This window comes from Anopheles moucheti, chromosome 2, assembly GCF_943734755.1.
Source record: "Anopheles moucheti chromosome 2, idAnoMoucSN_F20_07, whole genome shotgun sequence".
Lineage (NCBI taxonomy): Eukaryota > Metazoa > Arthropoda > Insecta > Diptera > Culicidae > Anopheles > Anopheles moucheti.
This window is the reverse complement of record NC_069140.1, coordinates 36,441,846-36,453,943: the sequence shown is the minus strand read 5'-3', so window position 1 is coordinate 36,453,943 and position 12,098 is coordinate 36,441,846. Positions and strand designations below refer to the sequence as shown.

General features: G+C 42.5%; 1 protein-coding gene across 1 annotated transcript in view; it reads right to left on the bottom strand.

Annotated features, from left to right (window-relative positions):
- Positions 1-11,055, bottom strand: part of LOC128299642 (tyrosine-protein phosphatase 99A) — a 45,681-nt gene extending 34,626 nt beyond the window's left edge. Inside the window, exon 1 of the mRNA XM_053035658.1 lies at positions 10,959-11,055. Coding sequence (XP_052891618.1) covers positions 10,959-11,055 — 97 coding nt within the window. The remainder of the gene's footprint in view (positions 1-10,958) is intronic.
- Between the last annotated feature and the right edge of the window lie 1,043 nt (positions 11,056-12,098).

The following is a 12,098-nucleotide window of genomic DNA, read 5'->3' as shown; positions in this document are numbered from 1 at the left end:
CAAACGGTACGCAAGTGAAGCGAAACGGACGGACGGACCGGGGTTGTCGGGGTGGTGGAAGCGACTGGGTGAAAAATGATGATGTCCATTACAGAACGTGGCGGATCGCTTTGGCCGTTTGAATGGGGAGCTTTACTTTTTTTTTTGGCTTTGCCTTGTTTTCCGTTTTCCCTACCGATTGCTTGCCACTTTTCGTACGATGATTAATGGCCGTCATGGTAAATGTGTTGCACTTGACCTGTGGGATTTCTCTTTTTCATGTTTTCGTGACATCAAACATGCGTAAATTTAAAGCCAGTGGCTTTACGCCATAACATAATTTAATGTTTCGATTCCTGCGAAGCAACGCGGGCACGGCGGTTCATGCAACACAGCGGATAACACAGGTTACGTTAGGATTTATTGCGTTCGAGTAATGTATTTTAACTTTAATAGGCCCACTCTGTGCAGGTAGTGGGAGCAGGTTAAATGATGATATTAAAAGCCAAGTTTCAGATTGCAAAAAATATGTATTTGTGCATTGTTTAGTTTAGCACCAACAACAAAAACAAAGCAATAATTTATTTTAAATAGCTTAATGGGCAACATGTTCACAGTGTGCAATCGTTATTTCATCATCACACGTATTTTGGCTAAAAGCGGTAATAATAACGCACATCAACACACAGGTTATACTATCGACAGGTTTATTTAAGAAACCGACAGACATTTTGTAACTGACATGCGTCCGCCTGTTGCCCACAGTGCACAATGGGTGGTGCTGGAATCGATTAAAAAGGACATCTCGGCAATGGCACGTGAGGACAGCACCGATGTTTGTGAACAATATGGCACCCATTCGGAGAATGTCGTCCTTTCATCCCTTCTACCATCGACAACATCAAGCAACTATTATCTTCGAAAACATCCACATTCGCTCATCCATCCATCCAGCCTATATCGGTTGACTACTTGTACGCATTCGCCCCCTTTTTTTCACTCGTCCAGCTTGTTTTCTAGCAAAGCCCAACCCACCGAATTTTGCAACACACTGTAAATATGTCACCTTCGATCGAATCCGTTCCACAGCAAAGAACTCTGGGCGATGTTATTAGTTTGTTGGGAAGTTTCTTTTTACGCCCTTTGCGCGTTACGCTATCCCCGAGTAGATCGCAACGCACGGTCATGAGTTTTTGTTGTTGATGGCAGCAACAAACGCAGAGATGAAATCTATTCCTCCGGCTTCTTTCTTCTCACTAACGGACGATCCGGGAAAGCCGACAGAAGATTCCGGTACGGTAGAAAGTTTTGGCTTCTGTTATGCTACTCCACAGCCGATGGATGGAACCACATGAACACCCGGTGGCCTACGGTTGAGAAGTAGCAACTTAATGACTGATAACTTTTGGAATTAATTGAAATAGTTTTTTCTAACGAACGACAATCTGTCGAAGCAAAAGAACTCGTGCAGATGGGTTCGAGTTTTGCTTCAAGAAAGCATGCATTGATTGATAAAGCTTACGGCAATATTGACAAGAGCTTTTGTTTCGTTAATTATGAAGTTAATATAATGGACTGTTATTAAACTTTGTTTTTTTTTAAGTATCATGATTCAAGTATATAATAGTGGAACGTATCTGTTCTAGAACAAATCAACAAAATGTAACGGAAAACAATAAAACGAACAAATTTTAAAATAATTTTTTAAAACATTTGTTACATGACATATTATATGTACAATAAATAGTTTATCAAATGTTCTATGAAAAACAAAATCAATAGGACCATCAAACCAAGTTTGATTGCTTTTATCTGGGCGGGAGAAAAAATACCTCAAGTGTGGATCAAACTCCAACTGGTTACCTGCAAAAAACATCCCCAGTGATCCACAATCGAATCATCGATGTTCGTTGCTACTGTAAGCATATTGCAGGTTGACGCTAGGAAACCGTATCGATCGGTTTTATGTGAAAACGTTCAATGTTTATTTTGCTTCAATTTTTCATGTGAAAACAAATGATGCAATGAAAACTTATCTCGTCTGCGTGAAACCCTTTCATCCGGCATTGTGTTTGCTCTGTGACGGTATAAAACTTTCCCTTTGATTTATTGATAGTATTATAATCGAAATTGAAGAAATCAAATCACTGCTGGCAACATGGCAGATGAGAAGAACTCGAAAAGAGTCCTTCGATTTTGAAAAACAATCTGGTGTATGCTTTGAGCGGATTAAGACAGTAGTCACTCGTGATTCTTACATGTTAAGCACATTTGACATGAAATGAAATGGTATTTGAGGGGAGATGTACACTATGAAGCTCAGAAAAGGTTATATTCATGCACTTTTAAAAGGCATACTTCATAAGTTATTGAATTGAAATCCTGTCGACTGACTAGTTCAGAATATTACGTTATGATATGAGCAGCATTTAACAGCCACGATAAGAGGGATGTGATGATGTTTGAATTGACAACTGAAGCCTATTTTGAATCTTCATAACCAGAAGTTAACCTATTTTCAGCAGGGTAACCCTATCGTTTACCCAAGCAAGACAATAAGTACCCAATTACAATCATCCGAAATCAACACAATATCTCGGTTAGCCTCTTTATAAGACCTTAATCCATTAGATATTGTTTGGGGAATACGGATTCAAGAGGGCTATGAAGGTAAGCAACGGTAAAAGACTGTACAACAGCTGTGGATTTATTGGAAAACATCGGATCTTTTATCTTGGCTCCAAACAGAAAAAAAAATAGATTAATGGCGGATGATTTGTGACGCATTCCAGCGCTTCTCGAGCTCCATATTTTTGTTGATTTAAAACCAAAGTCCAAATAGTGGATATCTTAAACATAAAAGAAGTAAAAATTCCAAGAACCAACTCGGTATAAGATAGAAAATGATAGTGATAACGAAGCCAATTTTAAGCTTAAAACGTTTGAAAACAACGATCAAATGGACCGTTTCACAGGTTTTCAAAAAACCCTAGACATCGGTTTGTAAAATTCTTTGTTGTGCTATATAAGCTAGAAATATAAAAAACATGCGTGTTTATGGCATAAGTCTATTATTTACGCCGCTGTTCTTCTAAGCTGTTAATTCTAAGACTAAAAAAATTAAAAGCCGAGGAAATACCATCCAAAAACATTCAAGTTTTCTTAACCAAACTGTATTCCATCAAATGATGTTTCCGGATAAATTTTTTAAAATGAATTATTACAATTTTATATGTGATCACAGATAATTGTGTGATCACGATTTACTATTAGATAATATGAATGATATTTAATGGGCTTTAAAACATTAATCTAGTTTACTTTATTCGGTTGCTTCATTCACAGTATGTTCACGATTGACATTATCTTAACCACTTTCTAAACTTTCTCCGTGCAAGAGCAACATTATTTTAGTAATCTTTTCACGTAACCAATCGCCCAACAAACGAATCATCGTTCCACAAATCTCATCCACTTGCTGTGTGTATGAAGAAGCAAACAAAAAAGAAAACATCCCCATCCAAACTACATACAAACATTAAATCAGTGCAGACAGACACAGGCAAAAGTTTGAACACACTCCGCACTGCGATTAGGAAGTGGATCAGATAATTGTTTGATAAAACGAACCTTAGTCCCCGGCGCTTTCCCGGCGTTCCTCCACATCAACAACAACAACAAAACCTTGAACACGGAGGAGGAACACAGCCCGGGCGCAATAGTGTGGGACAAGTTTTCGGGATAAGCTTCAATAACACGCCCAACAACATATACACGCAGCGCTTTACGCGAATGCTTAGTCATTCGAAAACAGCTTTTTTGCACACAGCTGACTTCACCGCCGCGCGCAAGACGCACATCGGGAGTGCAATAAGAACAAAAAAATGGAGGCACACGAAACGGAATCCACCGCCTTTTCGGCTCGGTTGCGTCGGGAAGTGGAAAGGTTTCGTTTAACCGGTTGATTGAGTTGCTCGCAAAACTTGTTTGAAGTGAAACTTATCTTTTCTGATCTTCCATCGGAACCCGGCCCCCGGGTTCCCTGGCCCCAGGCGCATTCGGCCATACCGCTACCGTTAGCGGGCTTCTTTGTTCTGACCTGGCTTACGGTACCGTCTTCCACCGGTAAACCGCGCGCAGAACGCGAAGATGCGAACATAGACACACAGATTTCTTCGATCAGCAACCGTTGGAGCGCGGGACGTAGGACCCGGTGGTACGGGATTCGTATTTCTTTCCCGGGGTAAAACTTTCTCCTTTCGCCACGGCACAGTTTTATCAGTTTTTACGAAACTGCTCGCTGCGGAAAAATATATAGACACATGCACACACTCCCACACACACCCACTGACACTCAAGAGTTCGTGGGCGGACGGGGAAAAAAACTAAGACGTTCAATCTTAAGAGCGGTAGCTCACGGCGCGTCTGGAACAGACAACTGTTCGCGCAGTTCGCTTTCTTCGCAGCAAAAGAAAGTCCCCGGTAAGCTGGTGCTTGCAGTTCGATGAGCCGGCCAGAGACCGTCAGAGTGGTTGACGTTGCAGAACCAAGAACCTGTCGAATGCAGAATCCGCACCGTACCGGCTGTGGCATTTTATCAAACTGGAATGACACACGACAACGTACGAACAGAAGAAAAAAACAACGAGCGAACGAAGAAGTAAACCTACTTCTAGCCCTTCGCTCACACAGTTATCGAGCAAAAAAGGAAGCGTTCTAGAAAGAGTCGTTCCGAAAGCTGTTGGCGCCCCCGTTATGTCAGTCGGTTGGTATCAATCGGAGGTAGGATTATAAATATTCCGTCCACCCTGATTGGATGCTGGAGACGTCGTGACGGAGCGTACAAAACGCTGGTACCATTTTGTAGCCATTCCGAATTTGGGGCACATGGCAAGAAGTAGGTTCACAGTACCACAGAGCACAGGTCGAACGGTACGGTCACAGACGTTCACGACCGTCCTCACTCCGCACTCCCTTCACACCGCTCGCAAGCACGAAACTGAATGGAAAATTCTCCAGAATCAAATTACCAAATCATAAGGACGGGCCCCTTGGGGTGGTGGGCGACACGGCGAGTTGGGGATCGTTTCGGTTTAAGGATAATCTTGTTTGCCGAAGGACCTCGGGCTAAATTAATTGGATTATTAAGAAGGTGCAAATGAGCGTCCCAGCCACGAGTCGTAAGCCATTTGTCAATTATGTGGCGAAAGCTGGAAGAATACGGGTACGTACGATTGACGCGTAATGAAATGTTTTAATGCCATGTTTGCTGATACGCTCTAGCAAACGATCATGCACCTCCTATTATTCTTCCCCGTCTGCTGGACACACACGCGGCACTAGACTTGTTGGGGAGTTGTCGAAATGTAAACAAAATACGCTTCGTCCTGGGTTGATCAATTCGTGTGCGTGTTCAATGAGGCAGAAAAGCTAGATGCATCCCTTACATATCATGTTGCGAGGCAATATGTCAATTAATTCTATCTATTGATGTGTACTAAAATAAAGATAAAGTTACTACCAAGTTCCATTTCAAGATTTCTATTATTGTCTCGCACTAATTGCTTGGCAAATAATTTTGTCTTCATCTTTAGGGGCACTACAATCTCAAGAGGTCTAGGAATTTTATTTGTGGTTTTTTTTTCATAAACAACATGTAGCTTGATAGACAGTCCTGCGTACTCCGAATTAGTCCGGATTGGATTTTACGCTTGTCCTTAATTTCTCTTCTCTTCTTAATTTTCTAAAAGTAGTTTGTTGAACCTTAAAACCAGACTCACTAATGAATATCATTATGTATATCGTGCGGCTAACCATGCATACAACTGCTGGCTTGCGGATCATTGGATCAGCAGTCGCGTGATTTCGTTGATCGAGTAGATGTTGTTTTTGGCGGAAAGCGGTAATATAACATCTCCGGGAATCGACGTGGGAACGACGTTGTAGCAATGCTGCATAACTTGCTCCGTGACTATATATTAGACTTACATTCCCCTAAACCAACCATGCAAAAAACCATTCCCTTCATCAACCCCTACAGGAAGACGTTCGTTGTGATCAAATTCGTGGTTAATCGAAACCGTCACTATTATTTGGCGCGGTCCGGTGGTGTATTGGTAGCGGCGCACATCTTCACACGCCGAGGAATAATCCCATCCTGATCAAACCCCCTTAGCAAGGATTGATTATCCGGCTCTAAGCGGTGAAAATAAGTCGATACGGTGTAACGGAATAGATCCACCACTATCAAGTGAATGAGGAACATGCCTTAAGTTTATAGGATATTAATTCCTCTAAACCAAGGATATTAATTAATTGGTGCCCGGTTTTTTTCCAATAGACAGATGTTTTCCATCCAGCCAAATTTCGTTAAATTATGCTCAATTAAACGCTTAATTTAATTACCCTTAATTTAACAGGTAATTCAAGGGTAATCTAAGAGTAAGTTAAGGGAAAATTATCAGTCGTTAATTTACTCTTCTGGGCAGTTATGGTGTGTTTACATTGGTTCTTTGAAACATTGGTTTCTTTAAAAAATTATAAACTAACGTGAATTTTATCATATATTAATTTACCATAGCTATAAACAATACGGCCTGTGCCGTTTTCATGAATTAAAAACAAATATTTAATAAGACACTGGTCCTAACGTTCCTAAAACATAAACAAACATGGCCGTCATGTTCTGTCTCCTTGTAAGAAGTTACGGAAAAAGGAAACCACGCAGTGCGCAATAAGATACTCACTATTTAATCGACTACGATTAAGGTTCATCCATCAATGCCGTAACACCATAATTTTAGGTCCTTTGTCATTAATTGAATAGTTTTATAAAATAATAAACAACAATACAACCAAAAGACACGGCACACATTATTACTCAGTCACCGAAACACTTCGCGCAGTAACACTTTTCCATAATAGGGGGAAAACATACCATTGAATCTGGTTTCATCTAAAAACGTACCATCGTCTTCCAAATGGCCCACACAAAAACGGGCAGTACATTAATTATATTCTATTTCCGGTAAAGAACACAGGAAAACATCCACCCGTGGTTTTCCAACTCTTCTCCCGGTTCTGATTGAAACGATTGTCAGAGGACGCTCATTTTAACCTCAACAACATTGGGACGACACCAAAACCCCCGAAGGAGCGTCCGCACGTTGCCCGCGCTCCCGAAATTGTGAACCATAATTCAACCAAATACTTCACCATTCATCCTAATTCAGTTGTGATTTGTTTGCCCCGAAACGGCCCTTCCACCTTGCTGCCCGCAAGAAAGTTCGCACGAAGCGTAGGGCACGCAAAACGGGGGATTTTCCGCCTCGATTGCGCACGGCCAAACAGAGGAAGGAACACGAGGAAGAGGAGAGAAAAAAAAACAACAACATCCAAACATTCAGTCGTCCTTGTCGTGCTCGTCCCGAAATCAATCATTTGTAATGTATCGTCGAATAAATTGTCGAAACACTTCAGCCCGGGACACGGCTGGATGCCTGCTGCCGACCGCGATACCTAGTTGCGACGGATGGTTTGAAAAGCTCGTTTAAATGTCCGGAATAAACTTTGCCCGAGTGTTGGGATGCGTAGGAAGGGAAGGGAAAGGACGGAAGACGTTAAGGGAGATGGGAAAGCAAGTGCCAAGTAAACGAAGGTATTAACAGAGGGAAAATTTAGAGGACGGCCGGTCGATGGTCGAAAGGGGTTGCATTGAATGTGTTCCTTTTTTTTTGGGGGGGGACTGTTCAGTACACGAAAAGTGGCCCCAAAACTCCCACATCGTCTCTGGTGGTGTATCGTTTGCGATTCGTTGCGTAGCGGGTTGCGTAGCTGCTGGGTGCGGCAGGCAGCAGCGAAACGTTTGGGGCAATGTGTATTTAAATTGCTAATATTGACAAGGATGTATCGTTCCTCCCACCGGGACCAAAATGGTGCTGTTGTCGTGCCAGACCCGGTTTGGTCTGCCGTGCCGTGCCGTTTGCTCGATGTTGGGAATTTGATGATGTGTTTCATCTTTTGCGTAAACTCGTGTTGTGTGTGGCAACATGAGACGGTTTTTACCCCCTCCGAAAGGTGCCCTGATGCCGCTACACCGGCGACCGGAGGTTTAGCTTCCAATTGATTTTGCTTTCGAAGCGTCGCGAGTCAATCGGTTATATTTGACTAATATTGAAATATTAAACCGATGGAAAGCTATCCCTGCAATACCGTATCGCGCACGGGGGTTCGCATGTGTGCGCCGGGAGCGATGATATTGAGTTGCGAAAGGATTAACCTTTGTTGTTGTGAGGGGGTTTGCTGATGTTTCGCCATACGCTTCATTTGATTACATTGTGATGGATTTATGCAGAAACAAAAAAGTGTAACTTTTTGTCGAATGTTTCCAATATACTTCTACGAATAATTGTTTTTTAAATTATCCTTCTGCTGCACGCGATGCTACAAAGTGTGAACAAGCGATGGAAAAACAAGTCGGTGTAATTTCAATATGTTGCAACGGAAAAATGCAATAATAAACTTCAATATGAAATACTTCAAACATTAACGATTGTAAATGATCAGTTGCACTACGTTTCATTATACTGTGCAATTCAATTAAGTTTATCGTTCAAATGTTCGACAAAATAAAAAGGTAAGATTGGTTCTATTTTAGCACTGCTACTACTTTTGATGCGCAGTTATACACCAGGATATTCTGAAATATACGAAACATCTCATCAACTTCATTCTATCACGCCTAATCTTTTGATGTGAATGGTTGAAAAAAGTATACCGATCGACAAGTGATATTCTAATAACAGAAGGATCCTTGCGATCTTCTGCTTCTTGTATGAAACACTATAATAATGCTGAAAAACAGATGCTGATCTTGTCTTGCAAGAAACCAGTGTTGCCAGCACTGCTGAACCGGGCCACCATTATGGCGGTTGTAAGTCACTCTACAATAGTGAGCTCTTAGTACAGCTGTTCAATATGTTTTATAACCGATCCACGACTATCTGAATATAGAAAAGACCTATGAATACAGGAGTCCAAAATGCTGTACATAGGAGTCCACTCACTTTCCAATTCTAAATGCAGCTTCGCTTATTTTAACATAGCTGTTGAGTGAATTATTGCGCTGTGGAGCGGGAGAGATAATAGATGAATTATTGCGTTTTTATAGCAACTAGTATGGAACACTATCGAGCTCGTCGACCAGCGAACTTAGTTGTATTTGTTAAAAATAAACGAGAAGTAGTCATCGTTATACGAACCTGAAAGCACGCAGTTTTGGCTGTTATTACAAAGTTGAGAAAACTAATGTTTTACCCTACAATAACAATTGTAGAGGAACATCAATGAGTAGTATATAAATATTGTATAGTTGCAGATTTATCCGTTGCAGTAAAAGTATAGCTGCACTATAAAGCGCTCTACAAGCATTCGATGAACAAAGCGCGATGAGAAAAAAGTGAAGCTTCGTGACAAAGACCTAGCCAGCTTAATGTCATTACAGCAAGTAGGATAACTCCGAGGCAATTGAAATGGTATCTAAAAAGCTGCCAAAATCCAAATTTATTGCACGTAATGATCGGTCCAAAAAGAAGTTACCGAAGTAGCATGATTGTGGCTAATATAGTAGCTTGAAAGTACGTTAAATTGTGAAGTAAACAATGAGACAAAGTATAAATTTCACAAAATCATTCGAAGTTATTTATAAAATATTTATCAATAAAAAATGATAAAAACCCAACCAACAATGTAAATAAAACGATGAAGTTATTCGATGTAAAAATAAATTAATTTCTAGTTAACAATACCAATCACCAAATATTTAATCACGTTTAATGTTCTTTTCTGTTTATGGCTAATTTGACTAACATTAGAACAGCGCATAACGAACTGTGAATTGCATTAAATTTCCCATCGTTGTATTCAAGCGGTTGAACCGAACTGTATTTATTTGGAATGATTACATTCGTCAGTATTATTACGTTACATGGAAAACAGTCTTATGCCAAACCTCTCAATGAGGTAGTTTTTTTTTCGTTTCAGCTTCCTCACCTATAGCAACAGGGGTCGATAATTAACGATCGATAAAGGTGATGGAATGCGATACGATCGAGATACACTAACCCGCGCAGTAATGCTTCACCGACCGAACGGATACTTTACCGCCTTGTTTGCTACAATCAGCTCGTTATCCATCCGTCCAACACTTGGTTACACTAAGCTGCATGTTTAGGGCCCCAAAGGTTACGGATGGTGCACTCGTGCGGGTGAACGTGAGGGACCGTGGACCGAACCGCCGGGTGTGCACACGGAGAGCACACAGCGTAACGCATGAGCTAACATAGCCCGTGAGCATCAACTGCGTATCCCTGCTTCAAGATATGATGCACGAAATAACGTTAGCGAAGAACGCTTCAAAGTTTAAGAGGAGCGTTTAATAAAAATCCAATAAAGACAAGCCGGTTAGGAGGCAAGGGCCAAGCCACTGCCATCGGTGAACCGACCTGAAGAAGCGGTACTACAATGGAATCGCTAACCGGCCGTGTGTTTTTGATTCTCGATCCCTCCCCAGTGGAGTGTGTTTTATCGCATCGGGGAATTGTTGTAGCATTTCATTTGCTGCCGCTGCTGCTGCTGCTGCATAAAGCGAACATCTTTTGCAAGAATGTGTGCTTTAAGTGCTTGTTGCGAGGCAGCGTTGCGTTGAAGCACTTTCGGCGAAACACTCGCCCACAGGGTACGTACGGTCGAAGCAACAAATTGCAAACCAAGAGTGTCGAGAATAGCTTTTTAAGCAGCTCGTCATTTTGACGCCACACGACTTCATCAAACTCCCGTGCTCAGCAAACGTTGCTGTTCCGCAGTTGCAGTTTGTCGCATGGATTTCACTCCCCCTCGGCTAACACTTGAACGCCCGGTACCGTACGTTCGCTTCACGGGCGTCGCACTAGACACGATCGAAGCATGCAAAACAATCTTACCGAAAATTCTACTCGTACCGGAACCGGTAATGAAGGATGCTGCCAAAATTAATCCACAGACGATAAATTTCCACTTCGCAGCGATGGAATACCTCATGGTTACGGGACCGATGGCCGTGCTGCTGGTAACCGTTCGGCCGCTGTGTCTGTTGGCATCCAAATAAAAGAAACGTTTCTTCGCCTGCTACGAGTCACCAGCCCCAGTGCGCACCCTGGCCAACCCACCCGTAACACTGCGGTAGGGTTCTGGTGCGGTCCCAAGGATCAGGCAGCAACATTAGCGGTAATGTGACCGATATTTCATACACCAGCCACTAAAACCTCTTTTTCGGATGAATATTTGCCCCCTGTTTCGCCGACCGCCGGGGTACCGGAGTAGTTGAAGTTGAATTATTATGCTAATTCAAACCCCGTTCGGGATCCGCTTATTGGGCCTTGGTGCTGGCGAAATGCGCTTTGCGAGCGAGGGAACCAAGGCCGGAGGTGACGTGGGTGGCAAAAGAAAATACAGCTTCCGAATGCCTTTTTCACGGCGAACGGCTCTCGCTCGGGTGCCCGAGAAACGCTATTGAGGGGGCACACGCACCGAATGGTTAGGGAACACTTTGCCACTTGTAAAAATTGCACTAGGTACCACGATGGAATGGCGAAGGTGGTAGAAATTATTTTTAAAGCTGCCGCTTTGTTAGGTGATCCTTTAGGAGCCAACCTGCCCGAAGCTATTGCACGATTTAGACCACACACGATATTCCTACACTTTGTTACTCCTTTTTTGTTTCCACACACAGATTGATGTGTTATTTGCACCGATTTTTTCCACGACGAACTGCGCTGGCCGCTATTATATTCAAGGGCGAGCTAATTTCCGTCACTTACGCTACACTCTCTTTAACAGACACACCACTCAAAACAACGCGTTCACGCGTGCGAACTGCCTGCTGTTTACCCAACGGATCCTGACACTTGTTTTTCCACCCGAAACCCCGCACGCGGCGAAACACTATGGCACGGCCAGTCGTACCGAACCGTACCCAACTGCGTGTCGTCGATTTGTCTGGCCCCAGCGACCGGTGACACAGTACACTGCCACTGACTGTTGACATTGGTACGGTTTTTTCGATGGCATCAGCGAAAGTGAGA